Source organism: Hordeum vulgare, chromosome 6H (genome assembly GCF_904849725.1).
Source record: "Hordeum vulgare subsp. vulgare chromosome 6H, MorexV3_pseudomolecules_assembly, whole genome shotgun sequence".
Lineage (NCBI taxonomy): Eukaryota > Viridiplantae > Streptophyta > Magnoliopsida > Poales > Poaceae > Hordeum > Hordeum vulgare.
The window spans coordinates 522,117,928-522,142,919 of record NC_058523.1 but is presented as its reverse complement, the minus strand read 5'-3'; the positions used below and the strand labels follow the sequence as shown (position 1 = coordinate 522,142,919).

Here is a 24,992-nt window from a genome sequence, read left to right as displayed (position 1 = left end):
ACCGAGCGCCAGACGTCCGACACCCGTCGGAAATCCGGAACCTACCACCAGTAGAAGTTGAGCTGTATAACACGGACTTCCGGGCCACTCCGGACGTCCGTATGCTGATGAATTCAAATATGTTCAGGCACATCTACAGGCCTCGGACGACCGACCTCTGTCGGATGGCCGGCCGCTGATGAATTCAGAAGAGTTCCAGTCATGCCTAAAAGTCTCGGACGTCCGACCCCGGTCGGACGTCCGGCTCCTGACGGACGCCCGGTCTTCCGACAACTGTCGGACGTCCGGACCCTGTGTGACTTAAAGTGTCCCCAACGGCTCTTTTTCTCTCCACACTATAAATACCCCCCTCCCACTTCGTGAGAGGGTTGCCCAACACAGCCTTATCCTCATAAGAACACATTTCCACCTCACACACATTTGCTCACTCCAAATCTTAGATCCCAAGAGCATTTGTGAGTCCCTTTGAGAGTTGTTCCAATCAAAAGATAGATCTTCTTCCTCTCCTTCTCTCAACCCAAGCTATTTGTGATTTGAGCAAGTTTTGAGCATTCCCCGTGATCTTGTTACTCTTGGAGGTTGGAGACTCCTAGGCGGTAGGAGTTCTTCGGAGAGGAATCAATCCGTGTGATTTCCCCCGGAAAAGTTTGTGAGGGTTTGGAAGCCACCTCAAAGGCTTACCACTAGTGGTTGAGAAACGCCTTCATGGAGTTATCTCAAAGGGAGAATAGGGTGAGCCTTCGTGGCGTTGGTGTGCCTTCGTGGTAACATCCACCTCTCTAACGGTGACTAGCTTCCCTCCAAGGAAGTGAACATCGGGATACATCTTCGTCTCAGTGACCTTGGTTATCCTTAACCCTAACTCCTTACTTGTGGTTTACTTGTGTTATTTGAGCATACATACATTGCATATTGCTTGTGCTCATTATATTGTGGTGGCCATTTCTTGTACAAGATTAATCATTCAAGCATACCCTCTATATCCACACGTACATACTTGCAGCCCTTGATATATCGTGTGATCTAGTATCTTGTGTTATTTACCTACTTGTCGTGTGATATAGCTCAAGTAAGTTTGTGTAACTTACTTGTGCTTGTTAGTAACTGCATTGTGCCCATCTTAGTAGATCGTGTTGTTGATACACGTTGCAGTGCCTAGTGCATTTAGGATTTGTGCTTGACAAGTACCCTCTTAGTTTATTTCCGCATCAGGTTCAAGCCAAATCTGAAGAAGTTTTTAAATAGGCTATTCACCCCCCCTCTAGGCGTCATCGAGGTCTTTTTCAATTGGTATCAGAGCTAGGTCTCTCTTTAATTAGGTTTCACGACCTAGAGAGTATCGATGTCGACTATTGGACTAGTGCACAATGGCATCTTTGACTTTGATGGCACAAATTATACCCTATGGAGAATTTGTATGCTTCATCACTTTCGGGCCATGGGCCCAAATACTTTACGAATTGTTCTTGTAGGGATTGCCGACAAGAAGGATGATACATCTTCATCTACTAATGAAATGTATCTTGATTGTGAGGCTTTTCTTGCCATTCATCGAACCATAAGTCCTGAAGTGTTTAAGTCTATCTCGACTTGCAAGTCAGCTCATGAAGTTTGGACTAAGCTTGAAGATATATATGGTGGGTCCAATCTTGATGAAGACGGTATTATGATGGAGTTGGTGCATGAGCTCTTCACTCTTTTCGATCTTAAAGAGTCCACCACTACTTCCATATCCGATTGCTTGCACACCTCAGCATCTTCAATCTCACAAGGTAATGACATGGTGAGTGAAGAAATATATGTTGATGAAAATGTCATAGCCTCTGTGGACACGAGCATATCTAGCACCACACATAGTGTAAATTATTGTGCTGATAGGTCATGCATTTCACCTAAAGATTCCTCGACAAATGTCTGTGGTGATATGCCTGCTTCCTCGTGTCCTCTTGATCAAAATATCTTGTTTCTCCCTAGTTGCTCTATGACTAATCATTTAGGGGAAATCAAGAAATATGAAGTACCTTTGACTAATGAAGAATCTGATTCACCAAAAGAATCATCATCAACTCCTCCACTTCACATGTGCCTCATGGCAAGAGGTAATAATGAGGTATCATCTTCCCTGTGCAATAACGATGATATTTGCGATGAGGAAGATGATGATGACTTGACTGAAAATATCTATGTGATCAGTAAAATTCTTCATAAAGCTAAAAATAACGCTCTTCAAAGATTCCAAGATGTTCTTGCTTACTTTGAAAGTTGTAATGATTCACTTAATCATGAACAAGCTAGAAGTGAACAACTTGAACATGAACTTGAGAAGAGTCATCAAGCATGTAGAGACTTAAGATCTTCAAAAGGAGAGATTGAATTTGCTCATGATAAACTTAAAAAGGATTTTGAGGTCCTTCTCCTTGAATGCAATAATGTCAAGGGAGAGCTCATCAAAACCTCTAAGATCTATGAGGAGCTTCAATCTACTCATGAGAAGTCTCTATTTGCTACTTACTCCTCTCATATTGTTGATGATACTTGTACATCTAACTCTACCTCATTTGAAGTATCAACATTGAAGGAGAATGTTGAGCTACGTGCTCAACTTGATTTACTAACTAGCAATTATGGGAAGTTGGAAGAAAACCATGTAATGCTCACAAGCTCTCATGCCGATCTTCTAACATCCCATAATGTGCAAAAGTTAGCTCATGAGGCTATCATCACCAAGGTAACATCAAGCGAGCCTCATGTGGACAATGGCACTACTTCTAGTCAAAGTACTATATTTCCATGTGCTAGTCCTCGTAATTCGTCTACTCATAATGTTGCTACCTCGTGTGATGAATTACTTTCCTTGCCTTGTTGCTCTAACATTGAAGCTTACACTTCCTCTAGTACTTGCATTGATACTAACTGTGCAGAGGAAATCAAAGAGCTCAAGGCCCAAGTCACTTCCTTGAAGAAAGACTTGGAACAGTGTCATGAAGGGATGCCCACACTCAACAACGTCCTGTGTGAGCAAACATCTCCGAATGACAAAAATGAGTTTGGAGTAAACTCAAACAAGAACAAGAGGGGCCTAGAACAAGTCAAGAATTCGGCCAAAATCGTTTGCTTCAAGTGCAAAGTTAAAGGGCACCATGTTAGATCTTGCCCTCTGAAGACGAAGTCTCAAAGTCATAAGCAACAAGGGAAGCGGCCACAAACTCAATCACATATTCAACTACAAGTTGAAGGAAGGCCTCTTCCCAATAAGACCCAAGCCAACACTCCCCAAGGTGAGAAATCAACTAGGAATAAAACAAAGGGTAGATGTTGCTACTTATGTCGTGAGAAGGGTCACGTCGCTTCGTCTTGCACGAAAGATAACTTATCCAACCCAATCACTATTGATGATACATATTCCCTTGGGAAGGATAAGGTTGGCAATGTGTTTGCCAAGTTTGTTGGTACTCAAAATGGTGTCAAGAAAAGAACCATTTGGGTTGCCAAGCCTATTGTGATTAACCTCTTAGGACCCAACGTAGTTGGGGACCAACAAGCTCAAACTTGATCAATAGGTGACCTTGGAGGACATTAGAGACTTGGATACATAATGAAGAATTAAGGGGCCTTCATCATTCATATTATCTCAAGCCAAGTCATTTGGATTATCGAGTTCATATCTTATATCCAATGTGCCTCCTTACGGTAACTTATACTTAAACTGTTTACACTGTTAGGTGCTTGCCCCTTTGCATGTTGTGGTTTTGTACCTTGCATGCGTTTGTATATGTTGTGCTTCCAACTTGCTTATCTTGAGTAATCGAGTATGTGTATGTTGTTTTGCACATCATGTACATGTGAGTCCTGTATTGAGCCTATTTGCATCTTGTCTGTATTTTTGTTGGCTCTTGTGAGAGATTAATGGACTATCCCACTGTGGGGGAGTGATGTGCTTTGCACACCTCACAATCCTATAAATGTGTATACATGGGGAATACCACTTAGTTTTGATGCTTCAAGATTATCTAGTGTCTATGTGGTATGTCTTACTCATGAGAAATTCAAATTCTGTATGGTCCATTAAATATCTCTTGTTGGTTTTAATTTGCCACTTGTTAATGTTATTGGTTTATCACATTATGGGGGAGTAATATGCTATGTGCATATTACAAACCTAGAAAATGTGTACATTTGACGAATTGCCACTTAGCGTTGATATTGTAAACTATCTTGTTCCTAGGTGGCATGTTAGCTCTACAAGTGTCATTTGCTTGCGTTTTATGGGTAAAGATGATCTTGGATATATTTGTGATCTACCAATGAGTATCATTTCAAAAATACTTCTTGTCCTTGACAATTGGTATTCCCATCATATGATTGGAATTGATAATCATCTTTACATTGGATTTTGTGTTTCGTTTGTCTTTCTTGCCTCTTATGAATCTATTTTTAACATGTCTAGTGTGGTTATAGATATAGAGAAAGTGATGATCCCATCGTGTGCGTTTTGTATTCAAATGCAAATTCTATACAATGCACGTCCCTTAGGGGAGCTATCCTATTCCCTTTTAAAACACTCTCTTTATTCACCCATCATAAAATCATTTGATCCCCATCAAGTGTGTGTTGAAGGGAGGCAGGTCTTGCTCTTTATGATGCTTTGTGCCATCATGAAAATTTGTAGAGGGCTTTGTTTGTTGGAACCTAGCTCTCTCTTAGAAACTAGATACCTCTGTTTGTTTTCCTTCAATTGGTTTCTTGTTGCCTTCTATTCGACATGTGTCAATGGATATCTCATTCCTTGATGTATCTTTTAATTGATATCTTTCAAGTGATAGTTCTTTTGTTTTAGGATCTTATTGTCACTTGATATCTTCTCTTTTGATGACTTATCAACTTTGTGTTGAGTTGACTCTTGAGAGTCTTGAGCATGCATATCTAGCTACTATATACAACTTCTTTTGCTTGCTTGACCCAATATATAAGGAAAACTCCACCCTGTCATAAATTGGCTAAAGTGTGCATGAAATTCAAATTCATATCTATATGCACATATGTGTGTGGAGTTTGTCCTATGTATTGCTGGTTTTCTAACTCTTTGGTCCCAATGAGTGTGGGCACCATTTTGTTTGTTTTGTCGTTCCAGGAACAACTCGAGATGCATTGGATGCTCGGCTCACCTATAAGGAAGATGTTGAGACCATGGGATTATTGGAGCCAAGTTAGGATGATCAAAGAACAACTATCTACTACATCAATCCAATGTTGTCTCGGTAACAAGTATCCACTTCATGCATTCTTTTCTTGCAAAGGACCCAACCTGTCTTTTCTTTTCGGGGTTGCATCATGGAATGAATCTCTTGATTTGTTCTCGTAGTACTTGTTTGCTTTCTCAAAGCATCCGAACGATGATGTCTTACTGCTAGTTGGGATGTCTTTGATGTTCGTATGTTGGAAGTTCATATTATACAATAAGAAAATATTAGGCCATGTGCTATGCTTCCAAGCAAAAGATCTCATTGATATATTTATGACTTCCCTCTTTGGATATCTAGTGCTCTTCCTTCTTGTAACCATTTCGTGTGTACATCCTTCTTTGTGGATATATATACCATCATGATTGTCTTCTACTTAGAATCTTGGTCACATGAGAGAAGTTATATCTCTAATTGATATCCTCTTTTCTTTCACGTCCATCGCTGCATTTCCTTTTTCGATTTTGGTGGCAACGTGAAAGGATTTGTTTTGAGTGCGTATCCTATTTTCCTACATCTTGGTGCACTCTTTGGCCGTGAAGATTATTTTCCTCATGCTTGTCTTGATGAGGGTTTTTGCCACTTTCAATTAGTATCCCTCCTCTTGACAAGATTCTTACTTCCTATCTTCACAATGGGTTGTCACAAGCGTTGGTTCTTATTTTGTTTATTAGCAAGCTTGTGAACCCATTTTCTAGTATGTGTGTGTGGGAATGATATGTCTTGCACTTTGTATCTCATATTCATCAAGACTATGTTGATGAGCAATTCTCATCCTTATCTTAAGTCTTCTCAAGTGCCTTGCCATGACTCACACACATTACTTTGGTTGAGCTTATTCTTAAGTTGCTTCCTTTACATGTGCTCAACCATTAGTTTTGTGCAATTGATATGCCTATTGTCTCATCTATCTTCTTGCACTCGTTGTGTGTGTCTATTAATTCTGGGGAGCAACGATCCTATTTTGTGCACCTGTGTCAAATACAAAAATCTCATATTAGTGCACAAAATCATGGGGAGCTTCTCTAGTTTTTGATAAAGCACTATGTTGCCTCTATCATAATATCTTTTACTCATGTGGTTCGAAGGACCATATGATTGTTTGTTCCATCTAGGAATTCTTTGATTGCTTGCCTCCATCTTTGTATGTCTTTGTGGCATACGATCCTTTTATTTGCAATCTTTGGGTCCTCAATATAGTTTGTTTTCCTCCAACTACTTATCATTGTATTTGTGTATTTTTCTGCACTCATTTGCTCAGAAGTACACACTTTTTGGAGGACCACCTACTATTTTGGCTTTCTAAACTTGTCGTCCATTTTGGCAATCGATGCCAATGGGGGAGAAGTTTAGAGAGTTTACTTTGGATATGTTTAGAGGGTTTTGCTTTTATTGCGTAAGCATTTACATCTTGCACACATGCATTATTACCTCGTATGTGTGCGCCTGGTTATGCTTATCTCCTTATATAAACTCTCTTGAAGTGGTTGTCTTCAATTACCAAAATGGGGGAGATTGTTAGAGCATATATCTCCATATGTGGTTTTGGTAATTGATGACAACTCCTATGGACTAATGGTTGCTTTAAGTTATATTTATAGGACTTGTCCATAGACACTTCTTGAAGTCCATCTGTTGGGTTCAAGGAGTTTATATGATGACCAAGATGTTATTCAAGGTATTATCCAAAGAATGGTCATAGAAACACTAGGTTGATCAAGATCTCAGACAAAGAATAAATCAAGATGATCAACACACAAAGCGTACAAGATGTACCGAGAGGGATCAAGTGATCCCATGGCATGGTAAGCATTGTCCATTACGTGTTTGTGTACTAACCCATGGTCTTTGTGAGACTCCTATGTGGGGGTTAGGTGTGCTTCCATTGGGCTTGCGTCAAAAGGAAGATCTCATACAACCCATGAAGGATGACGTCAAGTGGTGATCGCCATCAAGATTGTGGTGTGCAAGTTCAAGCGGATCAGCATGAATATATCATTGAAACTATTGTCAATGATCATGTGCTGACAAGGACAACCTCATGTGCTAACAAGGACAAGATCAAGATAAGCATTCATGAGCACTACATGCTTGATTCTTGTGGATGTACACATGGTGGACAGGACAAGATCAAGATAAGCATTCTTGAGCACTACATGCTCGATTCTTGTGGATGTACACATGGTGGACAGGACAAGATCAAGATAAGAATTCTTGAGAACTTCATGCTTGATTCTTGTGGATGTTCACATGGTGGATAAATGAATATGAATACATAAGCTAGGCTTTCCGCATTGTGTATGGGAAAGCTACTTGAAGACTTCATCATGTCTTGCTTTCAACTTGAGCCAAGAAGGAACAACAACAATCAAGCTCAAGTGAAAGGGCTAACTCAAAGGTATCAGTTCCTTTGACGTTAGTTGTGCAGAGTGATAATCAGCAAATAAAAGTATACACTCAAGTATGGATCATCAGTACTCTTTTATGATTCTTGAGTCCTTAGGGATCCCACACTATTAAGAGGGGATCACAGGTTTTGCGATGAACTTGCTCAAACTACAACTTCACTTTCTGCTCAAACCACATCTCCACTGCTTTGCTGTTATCTGTGAACAGAACCAGTGCCTCGGACATCTGGCTTCCTCCGGACGTCCAAGGGCCGGATGACCGACTACCTCGGAAATCCGACATCCTATACCAGATAAATCAGAGCCATATAACTCGGACTTCCGGCTACCTCCGGACGTCCGAGGCCCGGATGTCCGGTCAAGTCCTGGAAATCCGGAAGCCTGCACGAGTAGAAGTTGAGTTCTATATCTCGGAAATCCGGCTCCCTCCAGACGACCGAGCGCCGGACGTCCGACACCCGTCGGAAATCCGGAACCTACCACCAGTAGAAGTTGAGCTGTATAACACGGACTTCCGGGCCACTCCGGACGTCCGTATGCTGATGAATTCAAATATGTTTAGGCACATCTACAGGCCTCGGACGACCGACCTCTGTCGGACGGCCTGCCGCTGATGAATTCAGAAGAGTTCCAGTCATGCCTAAAAGTCTCGGACGTCCGACCCCGGTCGGACGTCCGGCTCCTGACGGACGCCCGGTCTTCCGACAACTGTCGGACGTCCGGACCCTGTGTGACTTAAAGTGTCCCCAACGGCTCTTTTTCTCTCCACACTATAAATACCCCCCTCCCACTTCGTGAGAGGGTTGCCCAACACAGCCTTATCCTCATAAGAACACATTTCCACCTCACACACATTTGCTCACTCCAAATCTTAGATCCCAAGAGCATTTGTGAGTCCCTTTGAGAGTTGTTCCAATCAAAAGATAGATCTTCTTCCTATCCTTCTCTCAACCCAAGCTATTTGTGATTTGAGCAAGTTTTGAGCATTCCCCATGATCTTGTTACTCTTGGAGGTTGGAGACTCCTAGGTGGTAGGAGTTCTTCGGAGAGGAATCAATCCGTGTGATTTCCCCCGGAAAAGTTTGTGAGGGTTTGGAAGCCACCTCAAAGGCTTACCACTAGTGGTTGAGAAACGCCTTCGTGGAGTTATCTCAAAGGGAGAATAGGGTGAGCCTTCGTGGCGTTGGTGTGCCTTCGTGGTAACATCCACCTCTCTAACGGTGACTAGCTTCCCTCTAAGGAAGTGAACATCGGGATACATCTTCGTCTCAGTGACCTTGGTTATCCTTAACCCTAACTCCTTACTTGTGGTTTACTTGTGTTATTTGAGCATACATACATTGCATATTGCTTGTGCTCATTATATTGTGTTGGCCATTTCTTGTACAAGATTAATCATTCAAGCATACCCTCTATATCCACACGTACATACTTGCAGCCCTTGATATATCGTGTGACATAGTGTGATCTAGTATCTTGTGTTATTTACCTACTTGTCGTGTGATATAGCTCAAGTAAGTTTGTGTAACTTACTTGTGCTTGTTAGTAACTGCATTGTGCCCATCTTAGTAGATCGTGTTGTTGATACACGTTGCAGTGCCTAGTGCATTTAGGATTTGTGCATGACAAGTACCCTCTTAGTTTATTTCCGCATCAGGTTCAAGCCAAATCTGAAGAAGGTTTTAAATAGCCTATTCACCCCCCCTCTAGGCGTCATCGAGGTCTTTTTCACCATGTCGCAACTCTCCCCCGTCATGCTCCGCCACCTTGACCACGCGCGCCGGCCGAGAGCGACCCGCTCCATCGCCGTCCCTTCCCCGGCTGTTGACCAGGCGATCTTCTTCCTGCGCATTCACGCCGTCACCCTGACCGCGGCAGACGGGGTCAATGCCACATCTCTTATGGCTGTGGGCAGAGCACTGGAGGGGCTGCTGTCGGTGCCGGTGCACTCGCTGAGAGTCACTGCGCATCACCTAGAGCACTTTCTAGTGCTATTCACGCAGCCTGCGCACCAAGTGAACGCCCTGCGCCGAGGCTCCATCCGTGTCGAGGGTGCCTCCTTCAACATTGCATCCTGGCACGAGCATGACCTTGCCATCTTCGACTCCCTGCACCTGCATGTTCGCGTCGTCATTGAGATGGTTCCAATGCAGTTTTGGTCCGTGGAGGGGGCGGAGGAGATACTGGGGAAGCGGGTACGGGTGGATCGGCTCGACAGCCGGACGCTCGAGCGAGGACACACAAAGCCTTTTGCTTGCTGGATTTGGACGAGTGACATTGCCAACATCCCCACCTCGCATACCATTGCGGTCCTGCCGCGGGGTGCGGGCCGGGTGGAGGAGATGGAGGGGTTCTCCCCTCCCGACAGGCGCGTCGCGCCGCCGCCGGCAACGGCGGACTACACCATGCTGATACATGTTGATCGCATCGAAGACTGGACAACACCCTCCCCCCGTTCCTCTCACTCCGTAAAGAGTGGCCTACCCTCGTCAGGATCCGACGATGACTCCGCCCCTTTCCCGTTGGTGGCTCCCGCCACCTGGTCGATGGGGGTCGAGGACGGACGGGGGCCAGGGCGCAATCAGCGCTAGGCTCACGTGCCGGTTGCTGATCTCGGCTGCCGTGGCAGGCCGTCGGGTGGACACGCGCGGGATCAAGACGGCGACGGACGCTCGGGGGTGGCAGCCAGAGGTCCTGGAGAGATGTCCTCCTTCGCCGGGGACGCTCTCAGGCTCCTCCCAAGGCTGCCCCGGCTCCTCGCCACCGAAGCCACTCCCCGCAGCCCCGCCGTAGGTTTGGGGACTCTTCTAGGCGTCGTCAGGGAGCCGGGAGAGCCTCTTCAAGGGCGCGGCCACAACCCCATCATCCGCGGGCGCGACCTCCCCCTCCGCCTCCCTTTGTCGGGAGGAATGCCCCCATGGCCATCGCAAGTTCAGAGGCAGCTGGCCCTGACGCCGGGCGCACGGGGAAAGACCCTATGGAAGATTTCTTCAAGACCGTGCCCAAGCCCTACAACACCTCCGCCACCGTCGACAGCTTGGCGACTGACGTACACGCCGCTGCAGAAGCAGTAGTCAATTCACCGCTTGAGTTCGACGCGGCGCTGCTGCTAAATGACCCCTCCGAGGCAGTCCAACTAGACGCCTTCAGCCCCACTCTGTCCGCCGCAGCGTCGGACATGGGCCAATACAATAGAACTACCCCGACAACGGCCTGTACGATGGAACTGCAGCTAGGTGCAGTCACCGGGCGTGTGAGCAAGATGCAGCTGGGAGCTGCCACTGATCGGCCGGAGGCTCGGGGCCTCTTCCGCGCCAGCAAGCAGGCCCTCATCTCGGCTGCTCCTGCCCCGGCTACTGCTCGTCACCAAGCTACACCTCCCAAGAGCAGGGCTTCCTCGACCCCGACTAGGCACAACGCCAGACAGGCGGCTAGCGGCTCGACGGTGCCAGTAGCTCAGCGCGCCTCGCTGCGCCTCGTGAAGGAGCTGGGGCTGCTGGGCCCTCGAGATAAGATGACCGATGAGGTGGCGAGAGCACTGCTGCAGCGTTTCGAGGAACCGCTGTCTGACGGTGACTTAGCAGTGATTGCCAAGCTGACTCGCCTGGATAGCTAGGCACTGCGTGTGATGGCCGGCATGATCGGCCCTGAAGGAGTTATCGAGGAGGCAATGGTGTAACCCATGTTAGTCGACTTATGTATCCCACTACGTTGGCAACCGAGTATAGCTCGGTTTAGGTTTGATCTAGGTTCGTCGAGAGGTAGTTCGGGCAGAGAGAAGGCAACTCGTCGCCGGCGCATCTTGGGGGCTGTTGGTGGGCGCCGGCGCGCCATAGTTAAGTTGGCTGTGTGTGTCATGGACCTGAGGTCGTTTAGTTATTTCCTTCGGAGCTTTGTTAGGTTTCCAAATGAGTGAAAAATTCCCACCCATTATGTGTTGGAACGTACGCGGTCTTAACAGCCCAGCTAAGAGGGCGGCCGTCGGGAAGATGGCGAACGCACTCCGGGCGACCATCCTATGTCTCCAGGAGACTAAGATCTCTGCTTGGTCGCCAGAACTAGTTAGGGAAATCGGGGGAGCGAATCTAACCGGATGTATCGCGCTGCCGGCAATAGGCACTTGTGGGGGAGCAGCTATCCTTTGGGATAAAAACCTTGCCACCGTCACCTCCCATGCGATAGGAGTCTTTGCCATCACGGCGAAGGTTACTCTGGTGGGGAACCAGCATAGCTTCTGGTTGTCCTCGGTATACGGCCCGGCGGACGATGTTAGAAAGGAAAATTTCCTAAGAGAAATTTCCTCCTCCACACCACCGGCGTCTGAGCCGTGGCTCATCAATGGAGATTTTAATCTCATATACGAAGCGCGCGACAAGAATAACCTTATCCTCAACCGAAGGTTAATGGGTAGGTTTAGATCGGCAATCGACTCGGCGGGACTAAAAGAGATTAGATGCAGAAATCACAAATACACATGGAGCAATGAGCGTCGGGATCCCACCCTAGTTAGCATCGACAAGTTTTTCTGCAACATCCCCTGGGACAGCTGCTTCCCCTCGGTGTCCTTGCATGCGGCATCAACGGCAACATCGGACCATTGTCCGTTAGTCCTAATGGACACGTACGACCACCCCTAGGCCGGCACAATTCAGATTTGAATTTTTTTGGCCTAGCTTCCCACGCTTCCACGTCACGGTTGCAAAAGCATGGAATAGACCAGTGCAATCTTCTTGTCCTTTCAATAGACTTAGCATTAAGTTGACTAGGACGGCGCGTGATTTGAAGACATGGAGTAAGGGATTCTTCAGCCAGGCAAAGCTCCAATTTCATCTCGCAGCGGAAGTAGTGCTTCGTCTTGACGTAGCGCAGGAGAGTCGTCAACTCTCAAACGCAGAATTCCATCTCCGAAAACTGCTAAAGCTGCGGCTACTAGGGCTGGGGGCACTAGAACGAGCTCGACGACGACAAGCATCACGCCTTATCTGGATAAGACTAGTAGATGCGGGAACGAAAAAATTTCACGCCAAGGCCACGGCGCGTAAGCGAAAAAATTACATCCACTGCTTACAAATAGGCTCCACCGTAGCATCCTCGCACGAGCAAAAGGAAGAGGCCATCTTCAGTCATTTCCAGCAAAATTGGGGTACTAGGGCTGATAGACCTATATCGATCGACTGGTCGATTCTCGATCTTCGGTCGGTGCAAAATAGGGGGTTAGATAACCCTTTCTCTCAGGAAGAGGTTTGGGAGGCGATAAAGGCGTCACCGACAGAAAAAGCACCAGGCCCTGATGGTTTCACAGGGACTTTCCTCAGGTCCTGCTGGTCAATTATTAAGGAGGACGTCATGAGTGTGTTTAGTAGCTTCTACAATTTAGCAAGGGGAGATTTCTGTAGGCTAAACACAGCTAGTGTAATTCTGCTACCTAAGAAAGAGGGAGCCGCAAGGGTGGAGGACTTTCGACCAATTAGTCTAATCCACTCAGTTGCGAAACTAATCACCAAAGTTCTATCCCGACGGCTAGCGGCACAGATTAACACCATCATCTCCCCGGCGTAATCAGCTTTCTTGGGCTCCAAGTCTACTCAAGACAGTTTCCTCTATGTGCAAAACGTAGTGAGATCACTACAAAAGAGGAAAGTACCGGCCCTGCTACTTAAACTAGATATAGCAAAGGCCTTCGACAACGTCTCATGGGAGTATCTGCTAGAAGTACTGCAGCAACTAGGATTCCCAGCTCGTTGGCGTGACTGGATGGCGCTTCTTTTTAGCACTGCATCGTCGTCGGTCATGTTAAATGGCTCGGTCGGCCGCTCTTTCTGCCACCGAAGGGGACTTAGACAAGAAGACTCCCTATCGCCGCTTCTATTCATCATAGCAATAGATACACTCCATCGCCTGTTTGAAAAAGCAACGGAACTGCACCTGCTAGACCCATTGCCGGGGAGGGACATCTCTCTCCGGGTCAGCCTATACGCCGCCGACGCGGTCATTTTCGCCAACCCAACCAAAATTGAGATAGACACACTGATGGTGATTCTCCGTAATTTTGGGCACGCATCGGGTCTCCGCATTAACCCGGCAAAGTCTACCGCCTCGGCCATCCGTTGCGAGGGGATCAACGTCCATGAGATCCTTGCCAGTTTTGGGGGCGAAATAAAGGGCTTCCCGCTGAAATATTTAGGGCTGCCGATCACCCTGGCACGACTACGGTTAGTCCACATACAATTCATCCTGGATAGGATTAGGGCAAGGCTAGCAGGATGGAAGGGTAGACTTCTAAGCATCGCCGGAAGAAGAGTCCTAGTTCGCAGCGTTCTAACCGCCCTACCAACCTTCACATTGGCGGTACTTAGGACGCCCAAGAAATTCCTTGCCGGGGTAGACAAGGTTAGGCGTCGCTTCCTTTGGGCACAGGATGATGAACCTACCGGAGGAAAATGCAAAGTTAACTCGCCGACAGTTTGCTCCCCTGTGGAAAACGGAGGCTTAGGAATCTTGGAGCTGAATCGCTTCAGTAGAGCGCTTAGACTGCGATGGCTATGGCTATCCTGGACAAGCAATGAGAGGCCATGGCATGGCATGGCTCTACCATGCGACAAGGCCGACAGGGCCCTTTTTCATGCGTCCACAACGGTCACCCTAGGAAATGGAACAACGGCAACATTCTGGCACTGCTCCTGGACGGGATCGGGAAACCTAAAGACGTCCTTCCCAAATCTTTTTAGACACTCGAGGCGGAAAAACAGATCGGTCCGAGATGCACTTGCAAACAGCACTTGGATATCTGACCTCGCCCATGGGAACACGGTGCATCTCTGGGAGGAGGCAATCAGGCTACACAGATGGATCCAAGACAGGGACATCCAATTACAAGAAGGAATTCAAGACACAATCATGTGGAATCTGGAACCTTCAGGAGTATACTCAGCCAGATCGGCATACAAGGCTCAGTTCCAAGGACACCTGAGATGTGAGTACAAAAAGATAATATGGGCAACTTGGGCACCTGCACGGCTCAAGATCTTCATCTGGTTGCTGCTGAAGAACAGACTTTGGTGTAACGATCGTCTTCAACGCAGAGGATGGCCAAATGGCTATTTCTGCCAATTGTGTCACCGGAATCTCGAATCAGCAAAGCACCTGTTCTGGCAATGCCCGCTGTCCCTACAAATTTGGACACATGCGGCATCGCACCACGGATGTGCATCGCTGCACCCGGGAGCATGGGTGGACAGAGATAACTCATCAGAGTTTCTAGCCTTGATGAGCAACTCAGCTTTACCGAAGTACAAAAAAGCAGTCAAGACAATCATCATTTTGATCCTGTCGGAGATATGGAAGGAGAGAAACGCATGCACCTGCAGGGACAAGTCTGCAGATTTTCAAAGTTTGAAACATGCTATCAACGGCACCGTAGAACTTTGGAGGCAAGCCGGAGCCACAGTTTTGGAGCCCCCGTTCTGGGATCCTCCATGAGATATCAACCTCTCTAACCACCCTCATTTTGTTGGGGGTGTCTTTTTTTCCTTTGTTTCACCCTTTTTTCTTTTCTCGTTGATCACTCTGATCACCCCCACCCCCTTGTCACGTTTTGTTTCCTCCGCACTGCTTCCTCCTTCAAATCAATATATGCCAGCCTGAGGCTGGATCTTTAAAAAAAAACGTTGTAGCTTCCTACGGAGCGGTAGCCGAGGGTAAGCGGCATGCCCCATCCGTCGTCCCCGTCCGCTAGGATTTGGTCTAGGGTTAGGTGCGGACAGCGGTTGTTAAGGGTAGGCTAGGAAAATACCACAAATTTTGCATCGTTCTTTATCTGATTAGCAACAACTCTGCAATGTTAGGGGGCTAGGGTTGATTTGTGAAATTTTAGAATTTCCTTCAGTACTGTAGTTACTAGACTTGGTGAATTTGCTTGAGTTGTACTCCCTCCGTCCTAAAATAAATGTTTCAACATTGTACTAGCTCTAGTACAAAATTATACTAAGGTCAAGATATTTATTTTAAAACAGAGGAAGTACTTGTTACCTATGTACGCTACAAGTTCGTTGTATTTTAGAATTTGCTTCGCTAGAATGAAGCTAGAAGTTAAGAACTAGATACCATTGTTTATAGAACGTACACGCACGTGGCTTCAATTTTTCAGGGAATCATATACTAAGTGTCAATATTTTGAAGAAATGTTAACTGATTTCTATTTCGCCAAATTTCTGGCACTTAATCTGTCCAATATTAAGCAAAGGCCGTACCAAAAAATTTCAAACATTTTAAAATTTACATAGCTTCATTTTTATGATTTTATTTAGTTTATGATTCATATTGTGTTGCAGTACATATCTTCAAATTTTTACAGGGATTCATAATAGACATGTGCATGGAAAACCTAGCCCGAACCCAAAGCCAGACATGTGAGCTGGGCTCGGGCTCCACTTTCTCGCCCAAAACCGGGCCCAAAAACTTGAAAAAAAATCGGAAATGGCCATATATATATATATATATATATATATATATATATATATATATATATTATTGGAAATATTGGTACAATTAATAAATATAATATCATGAATATGATTAATTTAATAAAGAAATGTTACTGTTCGTGTGCTTTGGGCCGGGCCGGGCTCCGCCTTGGCATTTTTCTTAACCCGACCCGACCCGTGATATGATCAGATTTCATTCATAGTAAGCGATAATGTTTTGTTGAAATGTTGATTGTAGGACTTATATGTCCATTATTAAGCATAGATCATGCCAAAAAAAATAGTACATCTTTAAATTTATGTATCTATATGTTCTGGGGAACTTTTTTGTTGAAAATGGCAGACAACAACATGTACCGTGATGTTTTACTTAGGCCTTTGAGTAAGTGGGCGGTCAAGACTCAAAATCCTAACACACGCAAGAAGTAATGGCTCGACATGTTCGACATTGCTGAGGAGACAACGCACGCTTTTGATGTCGTGGCATTGGAGTACCAGGGGCCAAGGACCCAGCTCAACTTTCCCCATGATGTGTGGCGCAAAAGTCGGCTAGCATATCCCAACATGAGGGTAACCTTCAAGGCCGAGGAGTTGATGAGGTCCCGACAACATCAACGCAATGATTCCTTGGTGGAGCATTATCGCAGGGAGGATTCGTAGCTCTATGCCTTGAACGAGGCATTGCTGAAGGCTGCACGAGACAAGGAGGCCGAGGATGCCCCGATAGACTAGGACCAAGTACTCCAACATGGATGATGAGGTTGTCACATTGAATTTGATTATGATTTTCTCTCTCCGCCGAAGCTAGTTGTGTCACTATGTGCTAGAGATGTTTGAACTATTATTGTAGTACTATTGAAACTATGAAAGTTACTATACTGTACTATGTCACTCATCATCATAGAACCTAATTCGTAGGCTTGATAAACCTAGTTATATGTATCATCGTACTAGCTACTTCTGCACTGTTGGTAATGAGTTAATGTGTGATTGTACGTACCTCACCGTTATGAATATTTTTTGTCAAATTTTAATCTTCTATTTATGAACACAGTAAATGGATGAGGATAAGGTAGATGAGATCCCTGAGTGCCTCGACTGTTCCTGCAAAAGGGGTATGTGTGACAATGCTTGTTTAGAGAATGATAGGGGCTTCTCACTATCGCAGGTATGCCTAGTAGCGGCGGGTGTAAAAGGGCCGTCACTGACAGGATAGGGGCCCAACCGTGCCCGTCAATGACCTCCCCCCACTACTAATAAGCCACCAGTGACGGGCGATGGCCCGCCATTGCTAATTTATGTTTTGTAGCACGCATGTTGCAAGACTCGTCACTACTTGTGGAGTGCATGAAAGCAAGGTTGTTCCACAACAGATGCTCCACTAAAGAGCACCTACTGCCGAGTAATTTCCGGTTTAAAAAAAGTGCATGTACTGTACTATTTATACAACCCATTACAATTCATGTATACATATTGTTCACATGTACATACATATATCATATAAGGTGGCATCCATTTTACAAACATCATCATCATCCAATTTACATACGTCAACATCAAATTACAATTTTAGATAGGCTTGCACGAAGATCATCAAACGCTAACTTAAGTTCACCTTGTAACCTTGATGAGACAACTATGCTTTAATCCCCATTGTTTTTGGTTGAACGTAGGTATCACATGAAAAAAATCCAATATCCTATGAGCTCTTGAAGCAGACGGTTTGCAAAAACAAGTTTAAAGAAAATAAGTTTCAAATAAAGTTGATGCTGTTAGTTTTTACCACTGATGTTTCATTGTTCCAAATCCCTTTTGAAGGAGATACAAGACCATAGGGATACACCACCAGAAGCTGCATCAAATTTATTTTTCAATGCAAGAAACCTCATATCATTTGGAGTTGTGAGTCAAGAGTTCTAGTCGTTCTCATAGAAGGTGTCCAAGTTGTCAAAACTTCGTGAATTTCCGAGCAGCTCTCCAACAACTCCAAAAATTGATTGCTTATTCTTTCAAGGAAGCCATGCAAAGCTGATTACTTTTGAAACCTTTTCACATCTAGTTAAGGGGGTTGTCCCTACTATAAAATCCCATCTCCCATATCCTTTTAGGAACCTTAGTCAATCCATTCAGCTACAAGCTTATGCAGCAAGACTGCTAGAGATTCGAGAGATCCTTACCACCTTTGCTCTTGTGAGTTAATCCGGATTCACTAGGAGCCTTGGGCTCCTCCTAATTCGTGCTCTACGATTTCGGCCGTTTTGTGTGGGTTAGTCCCGGTTTATGGTTCTGCAATTGTTCAGACAACAGGTTGAAGTTTTTTAGCTCCGGTCAGCCATCCCCGACGTACGGCTTGCATCCAACCTTGACAAGTATAAAGCTAGTTATCGTTTCCGATTCGATCCTACGTTGTGAAGATCGGGCCACCCTCGGGCATGAACTCGTTCAGCGGGTTTGAACCTATCATAGTGTCCCATGTTCTACTTTACCTCGTCGACGACCGGAACGACACTACGAGGGGCGGAGCCGGCCGCCGGAAATGGGCAGGGCGGAGCTAGATGAGCTCCGCATATATTAGGTTTATGTTGCGTGTAATAAAACTGATTTGAGGTTTCTAATTTGAGGTGTCCGGTTGTAGAATGCATTATTTGAGTCCTGACTGGTTAGTGTCCGCGGACGTGTGCGGGCGCGTTTGCGGGTGTTTGAGGGATTGGATTTGCCAAGTTTGGTTGTAGAAGCTCTTACAAAAGACAGGACAGCATGCGCGCGCCCGCGGATGTTTGAAGTGTCGGGTTTGCCAAGTTTGGTTGTAGATGCTATTAGAGCATCTCCAACAGCCGCGCTTCGCGCCGCGCCCAAAAAATTTATTTGCCGCGCGCGCTTCGGCTGGTTTGCCGCGTCGCGCAGCGCTGGCTCCAGCAGCAGCGCTAAAATGCAGCGCGCGCGCCGCTCCAGCAGCGCGCAAAAATGCAGCGCGCGCAAAAATGCAAACATGTGAATTTGACACAAACAAGTTGACGCGTAAAAGTTCATGCCCACAAGTTCATCCAACCAAGTTCAAAATGCAAACAAGTTCAAGACATATAAATGAAAGACACATCAATCATCATCTTCCTCGTCTTCGCCTCATCTTCCGAAGACGATTCTTCCGCCTTCGTAGATGAATCTTCCTCCCTAACCTCATCACGCACCGCATCATGTGAAGCTCCGACGGTGTTGGCAAGATCTTCAACGGCGGCCGGAGGTGCACCCATGCCTCCCATGGCGGCCAGAGGTGCACCCATGCCTCCCATGAGAGAAGCAAAACTCATGCCTCCCATGACGGCCATAGCGTCGGAGGGTGCTCCAAAGCCACCCATGCCTCCCATGGCGGCCGGAGGTGCACCCATGCATCCCATGGCTCCGAGGCCACCCATGCCTCCCATGGCGCCGAGGTCACCGCCACCCATGGCGCCGAGGCCACCGCCACCCATGCCACCAAGGCCACCGCCACCCATGCCGCGGATCAAGGCTCTTTTTTGGATCAAGACTTCCTCACGGGCAAGGTTGACATATTCCTTTTGCGCATCATTGAACAAAGATGTGTCCAAGAAGAACAAGCGCTTCTCCTTCAAGATCTTTCCTTTCTTGATCTTCCCCTTCTTGGTTGTCCTCGTCTCTTCTTTGAACAAGTTTTGTGTAATGTTGTACTACAAGAAAAACAAAACAAGTTAGCACTTCGGACACCAAAAACAAGTATGATGAACATGTATGAGATGATACTTACTCTATCATCCTCATTTGTGCCACTTGGGTTAAGCTTGTCAACTGACTTTTGTGCGGCCGCCCACTTTTGACAATCCGAATTGATTGTCAACCATCGGGACCGAAGTGATCTCTCGGAGTGGTCAATTCCACTCACGTTCTGAGCATCAAAGTATTATTTCATTCGCCCCCAATATGCATTTCTACTTTGATCACCTCCAATGGATGGATCCCTCGACACTTGCAACCAAGTATTGCATAGTAATTTGTCATAGTTGGTGGTGTAATTGCCCGCTCTTCCTTTCGGCGCCGCGACAATGCCCTCACCCTCCTCGTCCACCTCAAACTCATGGTCGTCCAAATGGGTGTCATTGGTTTGAGACCAATGCGAATTGTTGGACCCAACACCTATAGTTGACATGTATGCATCATCGTTGAGACTACAAAGTTTTTGAACAATGCAAATATAAGCTATCTATATGATGATACATTGAAGAGGCTGCAAGAAGAGGCTGCGCGCGAGGCCGACGGTCGGCGTGGTCATCCGCGGCGGCAAGAAGAGGCTGCGCGCGAGGCCGACGGTCGGCGGAGCTCCGGCGGTGGCGGCGCCAACGCTCGCTGCGCTAGGGTTTTCGACGGCGGTGGCGGCGGGGGGCTCGCGGCTGTACAACGGGGTGAGCGGGGTGCCGGTCTGCGCGTCCATGGTGGCAGGGGCGCTGGCGCCGGCGCGCGCGGTGCGAAGGAGGAAGAAAGAGAGAGAGTTCGCGCGCGCGGAAGTGTGCGCTCCAAATTACCAGCGCGGGATGAGGCTATGGACAGTGCGCCCAACTTGTTTTAGCGCGCGCGCGGTTTTTACGCGCCCGCTGGAGCATCCCGTCGCGTCGCGCACGCGCTAAAAAGGCATATTTTTAGGCACGACGCTTGTTTTGCGCTGCTGTTGAAGATGCTCTTACGCTGTATTTGGATGTCCGTATTAAAGGCCTCCGTATTGAATTGATTTTAATTTTAGTTAATCTAGGAAACTGTAATGGACATAAATATGAATTCGGATGTTTGAATGTTAATTGAATTGGCTCACGGAACCCTACTCAGATTTCAATACGGAATCATATTTGGATGCCAAACCGTGGAATTGCGTAGCAACGTTAGTATATGCATCAAAACAGAAGTTGTATAACGTGTCACTATAATTGGATCTGGCGGCTATGGAGCAGAGGAGATGGGGATTGTCCCAGGCAGAGGAGGAGGAACGTCACAACACGGGAGGGAAGCTGGAGCCATGGAGAGAAGCCGAAGCACGGGCAGGGGAGCAGGAGTGGCGGCGGATGGCTCGGGCAAGACCATGGCGGCCACGGACAGAGAAGAGCCAGCAGGGGAGGAGGAGGAGGGCTGGCTAGGGGAGATACCATAGGAGAGGAGAAGGAGGACTAGCGGGGTAGGTTGATATGCCGGAGGACATGGGCAGCATGGTCGTTCTATCCTGTCTGTGTGTGTGTATGCGGTAGACATGTCCGCTCACATCCGCACAGCACCTAACGGGAGGCCGTTTCCTTTTCTTTTCCATGCAAGTTATTTTGTGCTTTGAACATTAAGATAATTTAAAAATAAATATTACTTCCTCTGTTTTTTAAATATAAGTTTTTAGAGGTTACACTACGGACTGCGTACGGATGTATATAAACATATTTTAAAGTATATATTTATTTATTTTATTTTGTATGTAGTCTCTGATGAAATCTTTAAAAACACTTATATTTAAAAATAAAGGGAGTACAACGCAACAATAATTCAAATGTGAATATTACATTTTAGACATATTGGTTTACACAGTATAGATTTAAACTCAATTTAGTCAGCCTCACATGCTCTGTTGATTTTTATAGAACACCCACAAATGCTTCAGTAGACTATTTACTTATTTAGTAGTTGTTGATGAGCCTGTCAACCACAAATCCTCTCATGCATCTCGAGAAAATTCTCAAGCTAAGTCGGGCCTTGTTGTGGGAGGTCGACATGATCACCCATGTCAAAATTAAGATTGCGAACACCGTCCCCATCATGTTGTATTTGATCAAACAACATTCATCATCTTCCCCGATGTCTCAATATCTCCCTATTTAGCATGTCCTTGAACAATTACAAAATGTGCTTGGAGCACTTCAAACGATCTCTTCAAATCCTTCCTAACACCTTCTTGCTTTTTGGAAGAAAAAAACTGATATTTCTGTTACCTATTGGATACGAGATCGTCTTGACAAACGTCGTCCACGAAGAATGGACATCATCGACAAAGTAGTGCCACCATGTTGTAGTTAGGCCCATTTAATGGTGGACCCATCCTAATAGGCCAGGATGGGCCAACAGTCCATGCACTAATAAAAAAATTATTTTTTTATTTGATTTGTTTTGCTATAGTATAAAGTCCGATTCTTAAATTCAGGGTGGGTCGCGGCCCATCCTAGCCACCCTGGCTCCGGGCACATTCATGTGGTCGTTGCATCTCATCGTTGTATGGCATTTCATTGAACACGATGTGTGCGGTGTCCGACATGGACTTCATCTATAGTGCGAAGGGTATCTGAGCGTCGTAGGGATCCCACGACTGTGTCTTGGCGGTAAGGTGGAGTGACCGAGGTCTGGCTAGATCTGGGCGGTGTTTGAGGTGGGTGCAACAGAGGAGTCGGGGTCCGCAAGTGAAGACAGAGAGCAAAGGACATGAGGGTGGAGTGTGGTACGGGAATGAGGTTCCAATAGGTTCTTTACATGGGAGTATGGGCCCGAACTGTTCGATCAATGTGGCGGACAGTTAATCTTTCTTGTTCTTTGGCGGTTGCCTCGCCTATTCTCTCTCGAGAGAAAAAGCGGCAACAGTTTCCTCTTCACTACGCCGGCGAGGCCGGGGGTTCTCTTCCCCTCTGTTTGCCTCTCCGACGACGGGTGAGGAAGGAAACCCCGGTTTTTCTATCCTGGTATATAGTTAGGAATAGGATTGTAGATTTCTTCGTCAACGTTTTGGATGGCGGCGGCGTTGACGTTGAGAATAATTGTTCCCCGATCCCAGCCACATCTCGACGACGTCCTCAACGACGATGTCGATGGATCAAAGGGATTTGTTTTCCACCATTACTCATGTGTGGTGGATCTGGTGTTCAGAGGTGTTGTCGGCGAGGCGATGGTCGCCGCTTCGGATGGCGATAGGGACGAGCATATGCTGACGACCTCTTCGGTACTGGGTTTGTGTGTGAGGGTTGGCGAATTTGTCTGTCTTCTTCAACGGCGTTGCCTGAAGATGGCGGTTTCGAGACCTGAAGTGTTCGGGGTTGTTCCCCGACCGTTATGCCACAGAGATAAGTATCCTGCTGTTCATGGCGGTTCTTTATTCGGTTCAGAAAGCTTCGATGCGATGTGGCGCCGACGTGAAAGGAAGATGACAACAGGCTTGGATTTAGTTCAGCAATCTCTTCCTTTATGGTCTTTGTTATAATTCTTATTCCTTTTAGGGTGGATATGCTGTTATTCTGGGACGATTGACCACTCTGTTTTGGTTTGCCTAATGAAAATGTGGTACAAAAAAATGTGGCGGACAGTTCAAACTACCTTATTTGTTCCTTCAGTTTGAGGCGGGACTGGCGATACCGAACAGTCGGGACTATCCAGAGGAGCCCATTGGATGATGTTTTCCGATTGACAAATAGGGCGAAAATAAGGAATCCGCTAGGGATGTCTTTAAATCAGAATCTTGCAAGTAATCAAGAGAATCGTCTCGTGGCATGGAAGAGGAAAGGAACACAGAAGAAGGAACCAGCAAGCAGCCAAGCAGCCAGCAGCGCACACGAAACCGCAACCGAAACACGGAAGCATAGCAGAGTAGCCGACGGATGCAGACCATGCAGGCAAGCAAAGGCAACGAGGCGGGCACGCCTTCCCTTCCCCGCCTCCGCTACCCTCCAAACTGCCGAACAAACTATCCCAGCACCCACCTTCCTACAACCTCAACCCCCGATAAAAATCCTATAAATCGGCGCACCCCGTCCACAAAAACAACAGATTGCCACGACCTCTCCTCGTCCACACACGCCCATCGATATCTCTTCTTCTCCCGCTCCTACCAGCACCAGCCAAGTACACACGGCAAGGAAGCCAAGAAATACAGTTCCTACTCCTCCTCCTCCCCTGCAGTTGCTCCTCCGTTTCCGGTTAGCTAGCAGTCTGCGCACCAAGGGAAGGGAGATTCTTGGGTTGGTTTTTCGGCGAAGATGGTTTCCCCCATCGTGATCGCGTCGGCGGGGCTCGGGATGCTGGCGGGCGTGGCGGTGGCGAACCGGGCTACGGGCGACGGGCTGCCGGCGGCGTCCAGGTGGGACGCCCGGCCCCGTTGCTCCACGTGCAGCGGCACCGGCCGGGAGGAGTGCCTCTGCAGCCGCTGGTCCGACGGCGACGTCGGCTGCGGGACGTGCTCCGGCTCCGGCCGCAAGCGGTGCCGCAGCTGCGGAGGCTCTGGCACCGGCCGGCCGCTCCCGGCGCGGCTCATCGTCCAGCAGCAGAAGCTGCCGACCGCGCGCGGGCGAGGCGGGGACTACAACTGATATTCATCGGTTTCCACGAGGAAATCGTAAGTGTAATTAAGCAGAACATAGCACACCCGTATATGCAACGCGTCCATTTCTGTGTATGTTTATACGTTGTCTCCTTCAAAGAGTAACTAGTTAAGTAGTTATAAAAAGTCCTTGGGACCATAGATTTGGCAGTAATAAGGACGAAAGCATGCATCAAACAGTTTCGAGCTTCCTTGGATTCAAAGAAATTTTACAGAATTTTCGGAGGATTTAAATCTTCAGGAACCTTTTTGTGTTATGATTTTTTGTAGGATTTGTTTATATTATATATTTGACAGGAAAATATCCATACACTCAAACATTTTTGTAGACTTCCATTGCTTTTCCTATGCTAACAGACTATCAAACATTCCTTCGTAATTCTTGCACTTAAAATTACGTCATTTATCTTGGGATGGAAGGAGTAGTTCTATTAGTTCCGTAAGATTTAAGAGGGCATGAAACTCTGAGAATATCTATAACCGGATGACTCAAACGATCCCTCATACGTTCGCGGTCGTGTCC

General features: G+C 46.6%; 1 protein-coding gene across 1 annotated transcript; it reads left to right on the top strand.

Annotated features, from left to right (window-relative positions):
• Positions 1-23,897: 23,897 nt before the first annotated feature.
• Positions 23,898-24,713, top strand: LOC123404673. The gene has a single exon (XM_045098612.1). The coding sequence runs from the start codon at positions 24,129-24,131 to the stop codon at positions 24,456-24,458; it is 330 nt and encodes a 109-aa protein (XP_044954547.1). The 5' UTR covers positions 23,898-24,128; the 3' UTR covers positions 24,459-24,713.
• Positions 24,714-24,992: the final 279 nt, after the last annotated feature.

Bases quoted from the DNA above. Each gene is read 5' to 3' on its own strand.
- LOC123404673 (XM_045098612.1), top strand. From the start codon at position 24,129: ATGGTTTCCCCCATCGTGATCGCGTCGGCGGGGCTCGGGATGCTGGCG.